This window comes from Solanum dulcamara, chromosome 4, assembly GCF_947179165.1.
Source record: "Solanum dulcamara chromosome 4, daSolDulc1.2, whole genome shotgun sequence".
NCBI lineage: Eukaryota > Viridiplantae > Streptophyta > Magnoliopsida > Solanales > Solanaceae > Solanum > Solanum dulcamara.
The window spans coordinates 12,511,510-12,535,039 of record NC_077240.1 but is presented as its reverse complement, the minus strand read 5'-3'; the positions used below and the strand labels follow the sequence as shown (position 1 = coordinate 12,535,039).

Genomic DNA, 23,530 nt, shown 5'->3' with positions numbered 1-23,530 from the left:
AGTTTTGAACTGAAATAATTTTCATATGAATAGTTGCCTGTATCCTAAAAGATGCTAATTACTCATAAACAAGTGACAAACCACAAACTTGAATATAAAATCACCCATTCCAATTATTATTTTTTTCACAAGTCCACACATTAATGTTATTCATAGAAGCATACAAAAGTAAATAGACAATTGAAACACTACAACACAATGTTCAGGTCCAGAGAGCTAGCTAGACTTTGGCCCCAAGCAGTGTCATCAGGAACTTCATGTAATCACCTGATGTGTCACCAATAACTGCATTATCAAGATTAGTCTTGTTCGCGATGAAATACTCTCCCCTGACTTTCATCATATCAACTTCAGCTCGAGTTACAATGGCTCTAGTTAGAGAATCCTCATCCGTTCCAATCCCAACAATCGAGGCTCTGACAACCTGGACATTCCAACATACAAGAGAATACAAAGAAATGTACTTCACTGATAGTTATCAGATACAATTAAATTTAACATGTTGTTTCAAGTTTCAACACAAGATACCGTATCCGTTTTCATATATCCAAGAATGCCCGTACAGTCACGGATTGTATAACATTGACATTAATATATCTGTTTGAACGAATTACAGAATGCTACATACATAGTATTCTTATTGATAAGTTGTAACATACCAGTAATTAGGTAGATGCTTGGTCCGAGTGCATATTTGCATCTATTTTAGCAGTAGCATTTAACCTGATATCATTGTCCTTCATATGTTTAGAGATCATTGCTTATTTGTCGCTCTAAAAGTTTTGCTTACTTTTATCCTTCCTATTTTCTCTAACATTCTACTTACGCGACTGCTTTTCAGTTATCTTTGGCATGCATGCAGTGCCAGAAACTACGCTATTTAAATGAAACGGTCTGGATTGGAATATTAAATACTAGAGCAGGATAACATGATATGCTGAAAACCATGAAATTAAGGTCTAAACATGAACTAGTTCTAGAGAACTCTTTAGTACGCTGAGCTCATTTAAGGTTGCACCTTCTTTTTAAACCCTATTTGGCAGTTTAATACAGCTAATAGAGGCATACGAATAAAAATAAAGAGATTTTGTATTCTATGGTGCCGATGATTATTTAAATCTAGTCTAACCGAACATCGACATGCAATTTGATAGCACTGACATACATAATACAAGTTCTTGGAAGTAAAATTCAACATGTGTTTGCACTAAGGTAATTAAAATAAGGTAGGGGTGAGCTGATTTTCTGACAGAAGATTTGATAGGAAAAAGGGTGTCAAAACGAGAAAATACTTGAACCAAAATATATGAAAGAAGAATCTGGTTCTGTTAGTAGTACCTCAGCAAAATGTTTCTCTGGTGAATCAATGCACCAGATAACCACCTTCAGTATAGATTCCAACAGACCTTTTCCACAGCTCTTTATGTCCTGTAAAAGAATCATAAACGTAGATAGAATAAAATGCACATAAAAGAGAAAAATGTGCCAGTAGCACCATTAAGCAGGTTGTTCAGGCAGCTTGTAAGAAGTGTAACCTGATCAATGGAGAATCCATAATTTTGCTTGTAGCACTCAAAAGTTGCTCTAAGCTGATGAACATTCCTTGTGCTGAGTATCAACAGAAAATTATCGGAATCCAACTTTTTTGTTCTTATGGTTTCACGAAGGATAGCAGCTTCTTTATTTGCGGTGGTAGGATCCACCAGTTCCTTATCATATCTGTAGGACCTGGCTAGACCGATGAGAATCTGTTGACATCCACACAACACATCATTTCAATAACTTGTAGAAGTTAATGACACACAACTCAACTTCACAAGCAATCATCAGAAAGCATGCTATGTAAACTGATATTGAATCATCATCTAGGTAGGATGTCTTCAGTACTCACGATGCACCCCACTAGATCTATAGTGTCTTTGGATAATCCAAATGAGGTCAGTTAAAATGATTGTATCCTTCAGCTAGTATGATGTGACTAGAAGTGGTCATACATACCTTTTGAACAGGCATAGGGGCATTTGCTGCTATATCTTCTTCAAGTGAACAGTTGAAAAGGCCACGATATGTTTGTCTCACCGCAACCAGATGATCAGGAGATGATGCACAAGCTATCTCTACTATCACTTGCAATTGGGTGATGGTTTTCTTTTTTGACTTCAAGGCTTCATTTGCTAGTCGTGCATCTCTTTCAGAAGGCCCGTATGTCCACAGGACAACTGCTTTCTGTCACACATGAAAAGCAAAACTAGCAATTGAAAAGTTGGGAATAACCATGCTTGAATGGAGACTGAAATTACATTTTGCTGCAGATACAGTAATCTGAAAGGAATCCTTGAAATGTATCAAGAGGTAAGCTATGCCTCTCAGAAATTCGATCCTTAAAGTTTTTTAACTAGCAAGTTGTTTAAAAAGTCAATCTACAGTTATGTGTACTAGCAGCAGATTTAAGGACCCAAGATCAATAGTAATTAATCATGAATATTCTCGAACCAATCTTCATTCTATTAAATTATGGCCGAACATTTTACCAGTTTAATTCTGGAAAGAGCAAACTATTCCATTTTAGAAGTAACCAAAATTAACTTCAAATTTTCACAACATCCTGATCTTATACTCAAAACAGTAAACAGTGAGAATCAAAATAAAAATAAAAAGAAAGCTATATAAGGAAGGTGGCGTATAGAGATTTACGTTCTAGTGAGGTAATGCTATCGAATTGTTAGTCAATAACGGGAGTGAATGAAATCATTAGGTCTAAAAAAGTGAGAGAAGAGATAGTACCCTGAAATCACCAGACAATTCAGAAAAAATGTCATCGACAAGGGACTTGTTGTAAAGTTGGTGATAGGTTTCTCTGATCTTCTTCCTCTGGCTTGCATTTCTGTGTCCCAACACCGATATCACTGACTTCTCATTAGTTCCCAGCCCTACACAAAACCTCTTAATTAATCAAGGAAAAGTAAATAAATATTCGTAATCGCATGATCATATTTCAGCAATTAAGCATTGCTACTGTTGGATTCAATTGAAGAAAGGAATTAAGAAGAGGAGGGTGCTGAGAGTAAAACAGAGAAAGGAAGGAAATGAAGATACCTTTGAAGGATTTCATGAGAGTTTCAGAGTCTTCAGTTGGAGAAGGAACAACATCTGGTATCCTCAATGTACTCATTTTCTTCTTCTTCGCCCAGCCAGAAATTGCAAGTTTTTGCTTTCTGTTTCTGTAGCACTTTTCAGTTATTTTTCCCTCTCCGGAAAGGGCAAAAAAGAAAAATAAAGAAAAAGGGATTATTGTTTTTAGCTCGCTGCCTTTAATGCCCTTGTCTTTTGCTTAGACCGTAAAATTCACTCTCTTCAAACTCCGAGTATATATGAGTCATTTTTATAATAAATAATATATCAATTTTAAATGACAAAATTGATAATATATTAAATCATTTTCCCTTCTTAAAATTATAATCTTTCAATTTGAGCTGAACGAGATTATTCAACTCCACACCTTTTTTCAATTTTGATAAATAATATTTATAGAATGTTATTTTCAAAACTATTTAAAGGACAACCTCATTTTTGTCAATTCCATGTCTTTTTTATCACCAATTTGTATGTGGACGATTAATTTGAATGCAGGTTGCATAGACCCCTAAAAATGAAATCTCATTAGTTGAAAACTCTAAATTTTAAAAGCAGATTTCCATATCGACTATGAATCAGCCCCAAAATACACGTGCAGTAGACGCCGGATGAAAAATTTAAAAGGAAGACATAAAGCCAAATCATATAGCACTTCATTTCTTTATATTTATTTGTTCACTATATACTATTTTGTGATGTCCAATAATACTTGCCTAGTTTATAAATTAATGAATAACTTACAATGATGTGTCTACTTTATCATTGCTACTAAATACTATTCATTTTCCATGTTTAAATAAATGACTTGTATTTGATAGGGGTGATTTAGTAAAATTTCTCATATTATCTCTGTGTCAAATCAATAATGAACAATTATTATTGAATAGATGGAGTAATATAATACTCCCTCTATTTCATATTAACTGAATTTTTAGAGTTTTTTTCATTGTTCAAAATAGTTGAATTGTTCAAAGTTCAAGAGAAATGTTTGAATCTTTTTTCATGTTTACCCTTTGCATTAACGAAGTTTTGTAATTTTCTAGGAGTTAAATTACATTATTTACAAAGTTATACCCCAATACGGGATTATGTATATTTATGATTTCACATTTAATCTTCTTTATGAGGCTAATTAAACAAAAGGGTAATAAATGAATATATGACTCAAATTTTGTTTTAGAATACATTTTTTAATATGTGTGCATCACATTAGAAATTTAGTTAGTATGGAATAGAGGGAGTAAATAAATACCCTTTAATTCAAGCATGGTTAAGGTGTGAATCTTTTTCACTATGAGATTGGTGAATTAGTAAATAGTGTGAACGTGTTCATCACCCAAGTTGAAGAAATTACACCACATGTCAAATGATTTGAATTTTATACTTGAAAGGGAGAAGAAAAAAAGTTAAAATTTTTTAATTGTTTTACATAAACAATTGTAGCTTGGAGGGATAAAGAGCGATAAACTATTTTCCTATGTTGATTTTTTTTAACCATTTGTTATTTAATACTCTGTTAATTTTGATTTACATCGTATAAGATTATTAAAAGGAAAAACAATCCTACCAAAATTTTCTCTACTTTTAATTTGTACTACTAGTTTAACCTCATGTTAATAATTACTCCTAAATAAACTTAAAATAGTTAATTTAAGATAAGTAGTTTCTAATTGATTATTTTTGATCACTAAAGCACTTGAAATTAAAATTTGTCATGTCATTAAAAAGAAGAACGTAATTTGATAAGTAAGTCACATTAGGAGGTAGTTAAAATAGTTAATTTAAGATAAGTAGTTTCTAATTGATTATTTTCGATCACGAAAGCACTTGAAATTAAAATTTGTCATGTCATTAAAAAAAAGAACGTAATTTGATAAATAAGTCACACTAGGAGGTAGTTATAATACCAAGTTTTTCTTGAACAAAATTATCTAAACACGTAATTATATCATATTATCGGGGTCAAAGCTAGATAATGAATGCAATATATTAGATATATGCATTACCAAATTATGAAATGATAGCTTATGATCTGTTGGATATATGATATATCTCTTTCACATGGCATTAAAACTACCATATATATATATATTCTCAATCTGATAGTCTTGACGTGCCCATTACTTGTTGCTCACATAAGTAATTAATTATGTTTTTTATTTTAATTCGGAAGCTCCCTAGCAGGCACGTGGTTTTCATTTTTAAAACATGGCCATAGAGAAAAATAAATAGTCATGGATATCTTGACAACGATATATAGACATAATATGGACGATAATAAATATGATGGTCGATGGATATATAATATTTTGCTTAAAATAAACTACAAAGACTTGGCCTCAATTATTGGCATAGGCTCATGTTGAAGTCTTGAAAATTCTTATATCGAATGAAAAAAAAAGAAGGATGAATGATCTTCTTAATTATATAGTTTTGGGCAATTCCCTCTTATAAATTAATTTTTAGGATTTAATTAGGCTCAAAATTCATTTCTTTACATGATATCGGTCATTAGAGTAGGACTTATTTCAATTACCGAATAAAAAAAAAAAAAAAACTTTAAAACATTTTCAGAAAAGTTTCATAAAAGGAAAAGCTAAACAATATAATTACTAGTAGCTAGTAAACTCCAAGGACATAAAAGTGTTTCGTTAATGAAGTTATTGAGATCACAAGAAGCATCGTATTGAGAAAGAAATAATAGAACTGACATAATTAACTTGATCAATAACAATTTTTATTAAATACTTAAGTTATAACAGCTAAATTAAATTACAACCAAGATATTGCTTTGATTACATATAAACTGCTGGTATTGTCAGTTTAAAATATTCAAGACATCTTCATTAATTGATATAATAATATTAAACTAGGAAGTGCGAAACTCATGGTACATAAATAAAGCATTAAATGCATATCTTTATTTACTAAACATTAATTAAGAAGATTTCATAGAGATTTAATTTTATTAAAATAATGTACTTAAAATACTTTTGACTTTTAATTTGATATTAGTTTTTTTAATTTGATAACGCAAGGCGTTACAAGCAACAATTGAATGGACACGCCTTTATAATTTTAAATTCAGTACTTTATTAATTACGACGACATGAATGCTACGTTATATACCGAGGGCTACTTTGGTCTTTTCAGCCATACTCAAAAACTTGAATACCCAGTTGGTGAATAGTGAAATGACGGAAGTACCCCTAATAACTCGTATAAATATAGCTGCAATCGAATCCCAAGTACCACACCTCAACTTACTCAACTATCTTCTCTCTTTATTACACAAAAACAGAGAAAAAATAACAGAAGAAAATGTCAGAAGCTAATGAATTTGCAGCTGTAACCAAAGCTTTCTCAGGTTCATTTCTTATATATTTCCCTTTCGAGCCCCTTTTGGGGCGTGAGTTAGACTCAAAAATCCAATTTAACAGAATTCAATTATGATTGGAAACTAATATTTCTATTCAATTTTCTTTAAAATACAAATTTGTAGGACTTGGTGTGGATGAGAATTTATTCATCTCATCACTGGGGAGATGGAATCGCTATCAGAGGGAATCGTACAGGGTAAGCACCCCTGCATTCTTCAAAGAAGACGAACGCCAATTCCAGAGATGGAGTGATCACCATATCCTCCAGCTTCGTCAAGAATTTTTGCGTCTTAAGGTATAAAAAAGTTCTAACATCCTTATGTTAAATATAAAAAATGTCCCCTTTAAGTTAAAAAAATTAATGACGAATTAATATTGTAGGATGCAGTGGTGTTGTACACAATGCACCCATGGGAAAGAGATGCGCGTTTGTTTAAGGAGGCATTGTTGTTGAAAGTACCTCAACATGATGTTCTCATTGAGACTGCTTGCACTCGATCCTCTGAAGATCTATTGGGTGCTAGGAAAGCCTATCATTCTCTTTTCGAACATTCAATTGAGGAAGACATTGCTCACCTTATCAAGGCTCACGAAAGAAAGGTCTTTCTTCTTTGTCTTTTCTTTTGATTGACTTAAGTTGCATGCACTAATTATAATTTATTCCGTGGGGCTCGTCTAAATCGGATTTCTTGTGACAAACAGCTTCTAGTTGCTCTTGTGAGTTCCTACCGTTATGAAGGACCAAGAGTGAACGACGATCTTGCAAAATCTGAGGCTAAGGTGTTTGTGAATGCACTAAAAGATGCTAAGAAGAAGAATCTCATTGAAGATGATGAGATTGTGAGGATCCTCTCAATCAGAAGCAAGCTCCATCTTAAGGCCATCTATGGCCATTACAAGGAAATGACAGGCAACTTCTTGGACGAGGTACAAAAAAAGAGTTCAACTTCTATGGACTGACTGTTCATAATTTTTTTTATTTAATTTTAGATGATCGATAATCTCAATTTTTTTCTTCAGGATCTTGACGGTGAATTGATCTTGAAACAAGTAGTTCAATGCCTTTGCGCACCTCAAACATACTTCAGCAAGGTAAATACCAATCACCCAAGGGATAAATATATCGTACATTTTTGTATTTCTCCCCTTTTTGTTTGATTATTTTCTAATTTATTGCGTAGATTTTGATTGAGTCCTTAAGATTGGATGTGGAGGAATCTGCTAAAGACTCGGTGACTCGAGTCATAGTTACAAGAGCAGACGATGATGATATAAAGCTAATCAAAGAAGATTTCCAGAGCAAATGTGGAACTACCCTTGCTGAAAAGATTCAAGAAGTTGCTAATGGAAGCTACAGAGATTTCTTGCTCACCATAATTGCAAAATCTGACTAATTAATTTAGGCCAGATTTTGTCGTAGCCGAATTTTCACAACATTTGTTCCATGTTCTCAAATGCTTGTTTAATTTCCCCTTTGCTTTAATTTGTTTTGAGGTCCTTTGCTCAATTTATGTATGATGTTAATGTCCCATTTCAGTCAAACAATTTCAAACATCATACTTTAGTATATTTTTAAATGTTGCAATAAAATATAGAGCTCCTTGACCTTATGTATAAATGATCTCTCCTTTTATGTTCAAGCTTGCTCTTCATATTGGCCTATTGATCCTAACCAAATAATGCTAAAATATTTCTATTTAATTGAATATTCAATTCAAAAATAAAATCTCAAATTACGTAAAATTCATGCTCTTTTCATTTAATTGCTACAAGATCAATAACTCAAAGCTTGGGCTTTTGTCCCTTGCCTATAACATGTGGTTAGCACATATTTGTCACGGACTTAGACTTCAACTAAAACCTCCGTGCGGCATGACAACTCACTCACGAATCTTTCACGATCTTGCAAGCTCAAGTAAGCCTTTAAGACTAGATCGCTAAGGGAACGCTAGATTGTAAGAAAGACAAGAGAACTTTTATGAAGAAGGCTTTATATTATTTGGAAGAAGACTGGATATCTGGATGGATTGCTACAAATGAATGCCCCATCTATTTATACTACTCCTAAGGGCTCAAGTGTAAATAAAAATTGTTATACAAGTCCTTTCATATTTATAAAGAAGTCCCTACTCTAGAATTCTCTACACCCTCTAAAGAATTTCAAGACTTCTCTACAAGTTTCTACAAGAATCTAGAGTCTTCCACTAACCTTTCCAAGACTCTAGGTTCTTCTCACTTCTTCATGATCAAGTGGCGAGTCGTAACATATTGTACCAATCCATTTTGACTCGAGAAAATTTTGGCCTGGTTAGATCACATTTCATTTATTGATTTTACTCATTTTAATTCACCCAAAACTAATTCAACCAGTTCGTTTGCCACTTCTAAGTTGTGCTTGAAGAGCACTTACTAGTTCTTCAACAGAGATGATAGAAAGATCTTTAAACTCTTCCAGAGATGAAATTTTAGACTAGAATCTTTCTGGAATTGTCATAAGATTTTTTTCTACTATTCTGCCTAATTTTATTAACAATCAAAGAAATCTTGTCAGAATACTTAACAATGGTTTCATTCTCTTGCATTATGAGAGATTCAAAATCCCTTTTCAAATTCAAAATTTGCATTTGTCAGACTCGGTCACTTCCTTGATATTCCCTTTTTTTAATTTTTTCCAAGCTTCTTTTGTTGTCTCACAAGAAATGATTTTAGAAAAAATCGAATCCACAACTGAATTTTGAATTAAAGTTTTTACTTTAAATTTTTTATTTTTTAATCCGAGTGAGATTAATCTGAGCAAGAGTAGGATTTGTAGAGAGAGGTTGTACGAGAATATCTTCCATCACAACTTCTCATAGATAATAGGCTTCAAGATAAGATTTCATTTTTACTGATCAAATCTGATATTTTTCGCCAGTGAAATTTTTTGGGGCATTTAAGGAGAGACTTTTGCTTGCCGTTTTTTTTAGGTTAAAAATTACTTGTGCGTTGAAAAAAATACGAGTTGAAAATGGTAGCTCTGACTGGTTAAAATGGGTAGTCCGAACGGGTTAAAAGGTAGCCCTAACGGATTAAAAAAGTATGATAGTTCTTTGAAAAAACTCACGTATCCCGTAAGATCAATAAAGCTCGATTACCATTGTTGGTATTTTTAAAAAATGGAGCAGCAAAAAAGAATTAAAATGATTCTCTTTGGATTGAAATATCTTTCAATGTTTTTATTAAGCATAGGAGGGCTTTAAATAGCTAATTTAAAACAAAAATCTGCATAATTTAAATTCAAAACTAATTAAAATATCTCAACAAACTAATCTATCTAACAGGAATTGAAAATTTAAATTATTTAAACTAAATCAACATATTAAACTGAAAATTAATGAAGTAAAATTCAACACATTGCAACAGCCTCATCTCTTCTCTTCCACCCAACTAATCGTGACGACTTAAACCACGGCCTGGCTCTTGCCTCTTAATATATTTCTGATGTGATAAGAAAAAAATTATAAAAATTTATTAAGGGAGCCAAAAGTCTACAGTAGAGAATTTCCATCAAGTTTCCAAGCTCTAATTATTTGGTAGAATATTCTAATCTTCATCATGAGTGATTGTATAGAAATTTAATTTTTGCAAGTTGCACTGATTTTTTTGCCCAATCTGATGCTATAAAAGCATGATAATATTTATTTTTTTAGCAGAACACCAATTAAGAAGTTAATTTGCAATTTAGAAGATGAAAGCATATGCAATTGCACTCATAGTCTGTGGATCTGTGACAGCAGCTCTAGTTTTAATTTTTTGTTGTTTTTGCAAAAGTGGACGAAAGAAAAAGAACCACCCTGTGATTGGTGGTTCTCCGGCGCCTCCTCCTCCGCCTTTACAAGCGAATCGCGATGTTGAAAAGGGCGAAATTAAACCCAAGGACAACACAGCGATGAGAGATGGTGGAATGGTTACTCTAGGTGCTGCTGCTGCAACAGTTGCCACAGCGGCTGTTATCACCAGTGCTTACAGTGGAGGAGGAACGAGTGGTGGCTGTGGCGGCGGTGGTGGTGGATGTGGAGGCGGAGGTGGTGGCTGTGGTGGTGGATGTGGAGGCTGTGGAGGTTAAAAGCAGAGGTGGATGCAACTTTACGGCCTCATGACTTTCAAAATTAGTAAGAACTTTAAAAGTCGAACTGTAATCCGCTCCATATAAAAAAGGAGTAAATAATTTGTTTGTATGTCTTCTACAGTAGGATACGTCTATAAATAATTTTACTTGCCATGAGATTGGAGAAATTAATTTGATTTAGGTAACTTCTGTGTCTGGGTTATTAGTATCTTTGCATGTCAGATAAACTCATTTATATGCCGTTGTTTAAAAATTATATGGGAGATGTAAGTTGCATTATATAAATTTTATGGGATGAGCTCGACTATGAAATATTTGATAGAGACAATTAATTTCTGATGTTAGATAAACTCATTTATATGTAACAATAACTTATAATATATATATATATATGAGATGTAAATTACATTAATCAAATATAATAGGACAAGCTCGATTAAGAAAGTATTGACAGAGAAAATCAATCTCTTATCTTTAAGAATACCACCCGATATACCAACTTAATCAAACTAACGAATCTCGAGTAATTATGGAGAGGTTTCTAAGAGTGTTTGGATGAACTTATTTTAAATAATTTATAAGTTGAAAACTGCTTATAAGTTTTAAAAAAAATAAGTAGATGCAATCCAACGTATTTCTTTTTGACTTATAAGCTTTTTTCAACTTATAAGTTGCTTAAAATAAGTCCATCCAAACAAATCAAAGTATTTATTGGGCTTATTTTAAACACAAAATAACTTTATGTTGACCAATCAAATATTCAAAAAAATTAAAACAGCTTATAAATAACTTATAAGTCAATCCAAACAGGTTATACTTATCAATATTTGACCGGTGTCCTAAAAGTTATCAACACACGTTAAGTCGAGAAAGGAATGATCACATTTTCAAATGATATAAATATCCCATTATGTTTACAATTGGAGTCGTACATTTTCAAATGAGATAAATATCTCATTATGTTTACAATTGGAGCCATAGAATTTCTCAAATGTACTTACTTTGACTTAATAGAATAATTTTATTGTATTTTGGCTAATACCAATTCAAGTCATTTCAAACTAATTAATTAATAAAAAAATTACTTATTATAATATATATATATATATATATATATATATATAAATATAAATAGATTTGATAAATATTGATAACTCTCAAATAGAGTATTAGAATGAAAAAATCTATTAGATAATAAAGTACTAGTGGTTCTAACACATTTCTTATGATTAAGTTATCACACACCTTTTTGTATTTGTATCCATGTATTTGATCTAGTTTGCCTCAAGATATGAATTTATATATTACTGGTGATAATTTAGATTAAAAAAGCGTAAACACCTGATAATTCAATCATGAACTCACAAAAATAATAATTTCATATGTGCTTTTTTTTTAATCATTAACTCTTCTTCTTCTTTTTTCTTATTTTCAATTTCTTATTCCATAGATTTTGATGGCGTCCTTAAGATTAGACGTGGATGAATATGCTAAAGACTTCTGCTGATACTTCGAACGAAATTGAATGATTTTTAAGTTGTAAAAAATCCTTTAGTGAATTTATACGGTAACAAAAAGTTGAGTGAACCATTTATGAAATCAACTTGTTATCATACATGTAGTAAGTAGTAGCCATGGAATTAAGCCAGAGAAAGATTCAAAGGAAGTGCCATATCTCTTGTCTTCCACGTCTCAACTACAATGTCAAAATAAGGATATGTTGTAATTTGTAAATAATTCTATGTATCATGAGGAGATTGAAAATTTAAGTTATATATATACTTCAATAATCGGTGATTCATAATATCAAATAAATTATTTTTGTCTATCTTAATAATATGAAAAGAAATAAGTTATATTATCACTATAATTAATATATTATTTTTACAATTTCAACGCATAGACTATTTGTACATAGAACACATGTATAAAGACTATCATGCATGCTGAAATATTTTAGCTGTCTATTTGATATTTGTTTTCTCATTTTCAATTTCTTATTCCGTAGATGTTGATCACGTCCTTAAAATTGGATATGGATGAATTTACTAATTTTTTTTTTTTATATATTATTTAAAGGAAGTTGAATGATTTTTATGTTGTAAAAAATGACTTGAAAGAAATAAAATAAAAATTGAGTGGCAATCTATAAAATCAACTGCACTGGATGAAACTGTTCCGTCCGTAATCAGAGGTCAGGTTACCTAGGTATGAAAGAATCCTTGGTATGGAACAACTTCTCCTGAATAGAACCTACGGAGTGCGAATCTAGATTAGTCAGACTTCAATTGCTGGTGAACCAAAAAAAATTAGTAGCGGTGGAATTAAGCAAGAGAAAGATTCAAAGAAACTGCCGCATTTCTTTTCTTCCACTCAACTACAATTATGAAGATCGACTTAGATAAAGTCTTGGTCTAAGCAAATAAACTAAAATAGAGTTTCTCAATTCTAATGCTCTCATATCTTATAGTAATACTTGTTCAACAAACTTCTATAGAAATTAAATTGAAATTGCACTGCTTTGGTTACGCAATCTGGTGCTATAAAAGCATATGACAATTACAGAAAGAAGTTAATTACGAATTAAATTAGAAGATGAAAGCATATGTTATTGCACTCATAGTATGTGGCTCTGTAGCAGCTGTAGTTTTGGTTTGGTATTGTGGTGGTCGAAAGGAAAAGAATGTACCTGTTCCTGCTCGTCGTGATATCGAAAAGGAGGCTGTTACGAGTAGTACTAGTGCTCATCGTGACTGGGGGATCAGGGGTTGGGGTGGTGGAGGGATGAGCTCTTGGGGTAGTGGGGGTGGTGGAACTGTTGGTGTGGGCGCCAGAGTTTGAATTTTGAGGAGGTAGAGATGAAAAAAAGAGTTGAAACTTTTTTTTTTCTGTTCTCTATTGTGTAGCTACTTTTAATGTAACGTAAAGATATGTTGTAAATAATTTGTGTATTATGTGATTTGAGTTGTCTCCATATATGTGTTGGTAAGAGGTAATAGATAATTTATCAAATTATTTTAGGTGCGCATAAGCTGGCTAAAACTCTATTGTTATTAAAAAATAATATTGCAAAATCTGACTAATTTTAGCATATCCAAAATTTCCATTAGTTATTACATATTCATACATACTTGTTTCCCCTTTTGCTTTAGTAGGCGTTTGGTCATCGTTTTCATTTTTAAATTTATGGAGTTGAAGTTGAAGATAGAGTTGTGTTTGATTATATTTTTTTTATAAAGAATTTGAAATAATATTCATGCTTGAATGTACTTAATACAACTTCAAAAGTGAAAATGAGTTGAAAAACATGTTATATATAAGTTGATTCTCCAATTTGAAATTTTCATGGGTAACCACTAAATTTTTCAAATAAAGTGAAAAAATATTCTAATAAAAAAAAGTGAAATTTGTTTGAATTAAATACACTAAACACCCCCCTTGAATTTTAAAACAACAATTAAAACCCTTGTATTGTGGAAATTCTACACAAATATATATTAACATCGCTATCTTATTTTATTTCTTTCATATACTCACGGTGTTAATATTTGTGTAGGATTTTCTTAATACAAGGGCATTAAGTGTTGAGTTTTAAAATACAGAAGGTGTATCCATTTCTGAGTCATACCAAAGGAATATTAAGTGTTGAGTTATAAAATATTAGCTAATCTACCCGTATTTCGCGCGAGCTGAATTTACTTTTAAAATTTTGGTTAATGCATAAAAGATGAACTCAAACTTAAATATAGATATACAATATGGACATTTATCGGAAAAACCTAAAAAATGGAAAGGATAAAAAGAAGTGTATGTGAACAAATTCAAAAATCAAATCCAACATAAAAGCATCACTACAGAAGAGCAGGGACATAATGCTGATAAAAAACTAATGAAAGTCCATATTAATTATCTAAAACATGAACTTTAATAATATAATTTATGAGAAGTTTCTAGTGCTCCAAAAACTTGATAGAGCTTTAGTAGCATCTCCCATTTTGTTCTTTCTAATATTTTTTCATTCGTTAAGTTGATTTCTTTAATCTAACAACTTATTTAATTTTTTCTGTACAATTTCATTACAGATGAATGTGCAAGCAACATGTTACGAACAATAATATATGGCTCAGCAGATGAATTCCCTCTCGAACAATTATAAGGTGGGGAACAACATTCCGGAGGGATCATACCATAATGGTAACCTCTAATCGAATACATAGTAGCCTCATTAATGGTGGTCCAATACATCCCCATGTAACCAACTTCCTTGAATCATATCTTTGCACATGCGGTGAAGTCCTTCCTAAAGTCAATAGACAATTATACTGCTTAAGTTAATCATATCTCATATATGAATGTAAAAAGTTATAAATACACAATCTTTCGATTTAACCAACTCCCATATTCATCTTCAATTGACAGCAGTTGAATACCTGAAACATTAAAAGATATGAAAGACTTATAATGTACTCTTTAGAGGAATTGGAAGTGCAATTTTTTTATTTTATTTTCTCCCTAATACGTATACGAATATGTAATCAGCAAAATGTACTGAAATTTTCAATGTTGGAATGATTATAAAGAAATTTAGCTATGACCGTGGCTGATAAGTTCATCAATGTAATTGTTATAAAATTTTAAGCCCTTTGAGTTTATTGGTCCTCTTCCACCTAATAAGAAAACAAACAAGGCATAACAGAGACAAAAAATAAAGTAAAAACATGTATGGTGTTTTCACTTAGTATTAAAAGCGTAAAATTACCAAGAAATAAGTCTAGAAAATGAGATAGAAAACCTGCAAGTTTCTAAGCTCGTGTCAACCATGAGTTGGACAGCGTCCTGCAACGGAAATTTGATGAACTCAAAATGTCTCTATTTATGAAAAAACTGAGTGAACTGAGTGCTACCAAATCTTTACAAGATGTAAAGGACGAACCATTTCTTGAACACCATAAACCACAAATAAAAAGACACGTAGGGATCGTTTGATAGGATGTAGTAAAAATTCTACTACATATATTAGCTATACATCCTACTTAGTATGATAGGGTGTATAATTAATACATAGCAAATCATATATCCTATTCAATATTATACACCAAAGAAATAGTTCCAATATTATTAATCTCACCATCACTTATATACTATATTCAGTACTATTCTTAAACACTCTACCAAACGACTCCTCAGAGGTACCCACACCTAAGGTTATGTTAACGTGTGAAGGACCTAAACTAGGTAAGGTAAATTTTAAGATGCTTAAATACATATGATTTAAGAGCAATGCTTAAAGAGCTGGAGTCAAATGCTTTCTTTGACATGTTAAAAAAATTGAAAGATTGGATCATGTATACATTCAACATACATTGCAGTTTTGTAAAATATAATAACAAAGAAATTTATTTAATTCAAATCCTGAGACAGAACTGAACATATATAATTTGCACGTTGTAATTGTCCATTTTTTATCGATGATATCAATCAAACTTCTATGCAGACAACCCTCTCCTTTAACTATTGACAATACCAAATTATATTACATCACGTTAATTGATAGCAATCACTGAAAAGTAAAGGAAATAGATTAAAACAAATTGATTTTAGACAACTTATTTGTGGTACAGATCACATGACATATCTCTATTGCCTCCACTGGACAAACCTGGAAGTTAAACTTGAAATATCATATGCCAATCTACATTAATCTAACTCACAACATTTATTTCCCAGTAAAGAAATTTTAAATTTCGAAACTAAAGAAATATTAGACATGTAAATGTTAGTTTCAACAACATATCCACAATAGTCTCACAAGTGGAATTTGAAAAGGGATAGTTTGGACACGGAGAATTTATCTCTATATTGGGGATAAAGAGATTGTTTTTGATAGACCATTGACTTAAGAAAATAACAGGAGTGAGGAAACCTACAGAAAATACAACATAAGGCATGGCAAATCATATTGATCACAGTCCAAGTGTACGAAAAATGCTAAGTGTAGAACTTTATGCATACTCACATGGTTTCGGAATGCCAACAGTTTTGATTCCTTCATGACTTGCCTCAATACCAATCAGTCTCGTTGCTTTGTATCTCATTATTCTTTACTTTGTTCTGCATCAAAAAAAATACAACAATAGTTAATTTTAACGGTTTTCAAATCTTAAGTTAATATCGAGCAAAATTGTCGTCAACAAAAGATCACATTACAATTTCAGTCAAAATGTATTGGAGTCTTGTACTAAAATTAAGAGGTTTATTGAAAGAAATTACCATCTAAATAAAATAGAAAAGGTAGACGTATTTCATAAGAATTTTATCCTACTCTATAGACTTCTTATCCACAGGAAAAAGGACTTGTCTGAGATCTCTTAAACTTGTTTTCCTGAGAAACAATGGCCGTGAAATTACATGTCCATTTACATTAAGTGAAAATGAAAAATAAAAGATTTGATCGGATACTAATTGTTTGATCTCTTCATGACTTGTTTATAAACTGCCATCAGTCTCGTTGTTTTCCATCTTCTTGTTTTATACATTTATAAAATCTACAACCGTGGTTAACTTTTATGACTCTCAAATTGTAAGTTGATATCGAGCAAAATATATTTTAATAAAACATTATGAAAAGAACTTATTATCATTCAAAAGTCAATGGGAGAACTAAATAGAAAATATGAACATATTCACATGTTTAAGTAAATCCATACACACAAGAAGAATACTTCACAGTCAACAATCAAAAATAATTAATGATGGAGAGATCCTAAGTTTCTTCAGCATCCATGATAATTTCATGTAAATTCTACTTTTAAGAATTTCAAGTAGTTGTATTTATCACACAAAAAAATATAGGCGGAATGACCTGGGTAACTCTTGTAATTGGCTTCATTTGTCACCTGAACCCTTCTACTCTCGACTTTACCAATTAAACACTTAAAGTTATTAAAAAATATTATTTTAAACCCATATTATCATGTGTGTCTTTCAAAAGCGCTGATATGGATAATACATCACTATGTGGATAATACATCACTATCCACATCAGATATAAATTGCCACATCATTTTTATTATTTTTTAATAAAAATCTCAAACTCATTTCCATAACCCTTATTTTCTTGATTTCTTTAAAGTTACTGGAGATGATGTCATCGCAAAAAGATTTGAGCTGGGTAACGGCGGCGTTCCTGGTGGTGTTGGAAATGATGCGGCTTTCTGGATCTTTCCAGGAAGATTTGCGCCTAGTTTTCTTGTGTTTGATGAGTATGTGGGATGCCCTCACTTGGTTCGGCACCATTTTTTCACCTTCGTTCTCCAATCCTACACTCTATCATCGCCGGTCTCTCGACTCAGTGGTGGAGTGGGGTAATTAATTAAGAAATTGAATTGCATTCACTTCAAAATTCAATAATTTTCACAAATCAAGCCATTGATTTTACGATGGAAGGATAAATATCAATTATCAGTCTAATATTTTTAGCAATAACCCTATTTTGGGTTTGAAATAGCTACAAAAGGTTAAGTTTAAAAAAATCAAAGTGGGTAAAATGAAATTTCGTTGTTAACACATATTTCTTTGCATTATGTTTTTCGATGGCAGTGTATTTGTGTTTTGCCTTCTAATTTGCTTTCAAAAATGGTTAATAAGGGGGACATGAAAGAAGACATAGATAATGATTTCTTCAGGTGATGATTCACAGTGACAATTTCAGGGGGGAAAAGGCAGTGGTGACAGCGAAGAAAAGAAACGTTGGCAGCCATGTTTGGAGATGGAATGAGTGTTTCTCTTTTCCTTTTTCCTTTTTTGTCGTTTTTCTTTAGTTTTTATTTACTTTTTTGTATTTTAGTCCTTATTCAATCATTCAATCTCCTTAAATGCGTGAAACTCACGCACTTAGTCCCTCTCTTCTTTACTTTAAGTGACAAGAAGGGTGATAAAGGGTATACTTTCTTTTTTATATCGCCGTTTCATTAATAAGCATAGATTAATAGCCAAACCTACCTCTTTGTGCAAGTCGTAAAGAGTTTCAGGAAAAAAAAACATACTTGAAGTAATAACCTGCATACATTGGCCCAAACCCAGTCCCGTTTAAGGTTCTCCCTGTCTGATGCAATGAGGAACTTTTGGCAAATCAATATAATTGTGCATAATTTCTTGAATAAGTAGATGATTGTTTCAAGAAATATGATAACTTCACAAGCAAAAGTGCCAAAAAAAAAAGAAGTAAAAGTTACAACCAAAAAATATAATCAATATTGAGTCATTGCTCTGTATGTTGCCAAAATCGTTGAATATCGTAAACCGGCAAAAATCAGCATAATCCCCGCTAGGAGACGAAAAAGTCACGAAACCCATCAAGTATAAAGCTTCATACCGATTAAAATTTCTTCTGAGAGACATTTTTTTTTTTTCAAAAAAACATAATCCAGTGATGAGACGAAAAAATCAAGAAACCCATCACACACATGAAACTTCATGCCCTAGAATTTCTTCTCAACAGAATTATATATTATGGTCCTTGATTTCTGTTGTATTGAGAAGGGAATGTTTTACCGAGAGGAATTAATGCTGTTGTTGGAGTTTTTCAGTTGAAGGGTCCGATTGTTATGTAGTTGTAATTAGCCGTGAGTCGTGACTGTTGGAATTCAATTAAAACATTAAGTTGTTTGGAAAAATAAGGTTAAAAGGAATTTTAAAAGAGGTGAAATGATTTGACAGACCCTTGTGATTGGGTTCATTTGTCAGTTGAACCCTTCTACTCTTCACTTTGCTAACTAAATCCTTAAACTCACTGATATGTTTAAGGGTTTAGTTGGTAAAGTGATGAATAGGAGGGTTCAACTAACAAACGGAGTCAAGTACAGAGATCTCTAAAGTCATTGTGCCTTTAAAAAATAATTAAAAAAAGATGTCACATCATCGGAGTAAGGATTTGTTATATATATATATATATAAGATAGGAGGTATCTTTTTGTGAGTCATAATACAAGGGTGTTTAGCATATTTAACTCTAATTTTTATGGTCAAGTCCTTAATTTCTTTTGTAGTTTTCCTTTCCCCAATTTATGTATGACTTCGATGGTTCCATTTCAAATAAACAATTTCAATATCATAGAAACTGTATGCCACATTTCTTCTCTTTCGAGTCAACTACAATGTCACAATTGTGACAGCTTAAACAATTCTGTATCTTGGTCTAAGCAAATAAAATAGCTTACTCGTGTAATTCTCTGTATAGTATAGACTGTAGTGCAATAAAAATATATATAAATATATACTTCTAAAAATATTTAAGGTTGCCAAATGTCCAATGTAGAGATAGAATTTCCATCTTGTATTACTTGTTCAACAAGCTTCTATAGAAAATTGGACCTTGGTTACGTAATATGATAGTATAAAAGCATAGGACAATATGGAGTTTTTAGCAGAGTAGCAATTAGTTACAATAACAAGATGAAAGCATATTCGATTTTTGATTTGTGTTGTGTTTACTAAAGTGTCCGAAATAAAAAGAGCCACCAACCTGAAATGAATACTTCCAATACAGTGACTGGTGGTGCTCCCCATCTTCCTCCTTCGCCTTTACAAGTGAATCGCGATGATGAAATTACACGTAAAAACACAACAAAGAAAGATGGTGGAATGGTTGTTCTAGGGGTTGTTGTTGCAATACTTGCCTCAGACCCTGTTATCATTAATAGTGGTGGTGGTGGTGGTAGACGGACGAGCAATCAGAGTGGAGGTGGTGGCTGTGGCTGCGGAGGAAGTGGTGGAGTCTAATCAAAAATAGTTGAACTGTCTAGCGAGCTACTTTTAATGTAACATAAGGATATGTTGTAAATATTTTCTCTGTATCATGAAATTGGAGAAATGAATTTAAGTTATATACATTTCTGAAATTATATTACTTTTTTTGGTTTCACTACATAGGTTAAAACTCCAACAAAGTAGCCACTAACAAAAATTTTAATAATTCATTGCTAATTCATTGCAAAAATTAGGTTAGCCTTGATTTTTTTTCTTCTTAGCGGACAAAATTTTGTTTTATTATTTTTTATTAGGCGGAATCCATCGGTGGCCCCTCAAAGTTGGCACCAACTTTCACTTAGACACCTCAACTAAGCTTTGTTCATTTTAGACACCTCAAGTAAGGTTCCGATGTGTCATTTTGACACTTTTTTTTACAATTACCCAAATATCTAAAGTGTGTGTAATACACTTGCCGCTGATGTGTCAAAGTGACCAATTAAATGAAGAAACGTGACAGATATATCAAAAATAATTTTAAAATAATGACTTTTGATTAGAAAAAAAGTGGTCATTAACTTCATTTAATTGGTCACTTTGACACATCAGCGGCAAGTGTATTACACACACTTTAGATATTTGGGTGATTGTAAAAAAAATGTCAAAATGACACATCGGAACCTTACTTGAGGTGTCTAAAATGAACAAAGCTTAGTTGAGGTGTCTAAGTGAAAGTTGGTGCCAATTTTGAGGGGTCACCGATGGGTTAAACTTTTTTATTATTAAATATAACATATCAAATTTAGAAAAAATATATTTCTAAAAATATTTTAATAAGATTTCTTATAGATCCAATTTGAACTAAATATCAGCTGAAATTTTGTGGGAGTAAAATGAATTGAACTAAAAAAAAAGGCGGATCAATAATTATTCAAACTTAGATAAATTAAACAACTTTCTTTTAGCTCTTCTTTTAATAATACTCCATAATGACTTTTATATCAACTACTAATTAACAATTTACAAGACATTACATTTCATATTAGCCGCCAAAAAAGGGAAAATAAAACTTAAAAATAATTCAATTTATCCTATAATGAAAAATTGGAATCAAAGAAGATGAAATGTTCATTTAATTGATTTGTAGTGTTTGGGCATATAAATTAAAATTTTAAAGTTAATTTATTTTTAAATATAAAATTAATTACTATTTATTTGAAAGTAACTAATAAAAAATAATATCATGAATAATCAAATACGACCTAAAAATCTACTGCTTCCTCTGTTATATTTTACTTGTCTACTATTTCAAAAATAGATTTTCATTTTTAATTATCACTTTTAGCATATCAAAAATAAATAATTATCTTTTTATACCGTTCACATTAGTTTACTTATTCTCCAAATCTTTTTTCAATAAATAATAGTAAACAATCACATGTTAAGTAAAAGTGAATGGTGAGGCAATATATAATAACTAGTCTCAGTAATTTGCCGTCATTTCAATCAGGGGCGGAACTACAGGGGTGCGAGGGGTGGCGACCGAACCCCCTTCGTCGGAAAATTGCACTATATATATATTGCGAATTTTTTTATTCATGTACAAATATTATTTTTGCATCCCCTTAACAATTGTAGATTGTGGATTAGTGGATAAGGCGCCTGTGATTGAGCCCGTGGTCGTGGGTTCGATTCTCGACAATGACACATTTTTTTACTTTTTTCATCCAATCTTTTATTTTTTAATTTTCTTGAACCCCCTTATCAAATATTCTGGTTCCGCCCCTGATTTCAATCATTTTTTTTTACAACACATCACAATCAAATTTTCTTTTGACAACACATCACAATCAATTTTTTTTCTTTTGACAACAAAGCTCTGTTTCCAGTTTTTCAAGTTGTGTTTGTATGGAAGAGAGGCAAAATGATCGGAAAGGGAAGGTTCGCTCGTGTGTATTTAGCCACGGTTGATGACCAGTTATCAGTCATTGTCGAGGGTGGACTAAAGTCAAAATTTAAAAGAGAAAGTTACGCTTATTTAATTTTTTATATATATTTTATTCTCATAAATTTTAAGGAAAATCATAATTTAATAATTAATATTTTCTTTTTCAATTGACATTATAACATTTCTTTGTAATATTTTGTAAGAAAAGAATATATATATATATAAAAATTATTGTACGTTACATAACAACATAAATGTTTAAATCTCTCTTATTGATTTTGATAACTTTTTAATAGAATCAATTATTACATGAACTATCAAAATTATTCTAAAAGTATTTAAAAATAAAATTAAAACTTCACTTCATTGAATATGTCAATTAGAGTATTTTTATTTTTTCTCTTATATAATATTTTGTAATACTTTAAAAAATCAATATTATAGTGATTGTTACCTTTAGAAGACATTCAAATTTAATTATTTGATAATCTAATTAGTTTAAGCTTGAAATTTGATTCAACACTAAAACATGTGATTTAAAACATATTGGCAATAAATTATTTCATTAAAAATAACTAAAATATTTTATATTAAATTGATACAATATATAAAAAGTTTAATGCTATCTTGGACAGACCAAACTTCTAAACTCCAACCATTAAACTTCTGTTTTTTCCTCCTCCTGGACCATTCACAAGTTCACTACAATATAAACGGTAAAATGGCAAAACTGTGTAGGAAACACAAGTATTTTGCAAAAAACGCGTTGTTCAAATATAGAATATATACTACTTTGAAAGTCTACTGTATACAATCTCTATCTAATCCCCAAATCCTACAAATTCAGCCAACTTGTATAAAAAATTGAAGTTGCAGTGCCTTGGTTGCGCAATGTGATGCTATAAAATAAAAGCATGAGAGAGTTTCCAGCTGAGTAGCAATTAACATGAAATATAAGTTATTTTAGCAATAGTCTTAAACTCTACGACAGTCTTACTTATGATTGTGTGTTGGCTTCATGATCCTCATGTCAAAAAGAAAACAAACCACCAAGCAACTGGAAATGCGATTGGTGGTGGTGGTGGCGGCAGAGGAGGAACGACAATCAGTTCAGGTGGAGGTGGTGGTAACAGAGGAGGAACGACAACCAGTTCAGGTGGAGGTGGTGGTGATGGATTGTCATCGAGCCATTGGGGAGGAGGTGGTGAAGAT

At 31.6% G+C, this 23,530-nt stretch overlaps 3 protein-coding genes across 3 annotated transcripts; 2 read left to right on the top strand and 1 right to left on the bottom strand.

Moving 5' to 3' along the window:
- Nucleotides 1-70: 70 nt before the first annotated feature.
- LOC129884699 (annexin D3-like) lies at nucleotides 71-3,405 on the bottom strand. Its single transcript, XM_055958984.1, has 6 exons — nucleotides 3,097-3,405; nucleotides 2,785-2,930; nucleotides 1,999-2,226; nucleotides 1,536-1,748; nucleotides 1,339-1,428; nucleotides 71-424 (listed from the first exon to the last, which is right to left on the bottom strand). Exons 1-6 carry the CDS (start codon nucleotides 3,170-3,172, stop codon nucleotides 221-223), a joined length of 957 nt encoding a protein of 318 aa, XP_055814959.1. The 5' UTR covers nucleotides 3,173-3,405; the 3' UTR covers nucleotides 71-220.
- Nucleotides 3,406-6,401: 2,996 nt separating this feature from the next.
- Nucleotides 6,402-8,272, top strand: LOC129884698 (annexin D4-like). The gene is made up of 6 exons (XM_055958982.1): nucleotides 6,402-6,502; nucleotides 6,638-6,810; nucleotides 6,897-7,115; nucleotides 7,218-7,442; nucleotides 7,536-7,607; nucleotides 7,697-8,272. The coding sequence occupies exons 1-6, from the start codon at nucleotides 6,457-6,459 to the stop codon at nucleotides 7,907-7,909; spliced, it is 948 nt and encodes a 315-aa protein (XP_055814957.1). The 5' UTR covers nucleotides 6,402-6,456; the 3' UTR covers nucleotides 7,910-8,272.
- Nucleotides 8,273-9,920: 1,648 nt separating this feature from the next.
- LOC129884697 (uncharacterized) lies at nucleotides 9,921-10,779 on the top strand. The gene has a single exon (XM_055958981.1). The coding sequence runs from the start codon at nucleotides 10,243-10,245 to the stop codon at nucleotides 10,618-10,620; it is 378 nt and encodes a 125-aa protein (XP_055814956.1). The 5' UTR covers nucleotides 9,921-10,242; the 3' UTR covers nucleotides 10,621-10,779.
- Nucleotides 10,780-23,530: the final 12,751 nt, after the last annotated feature.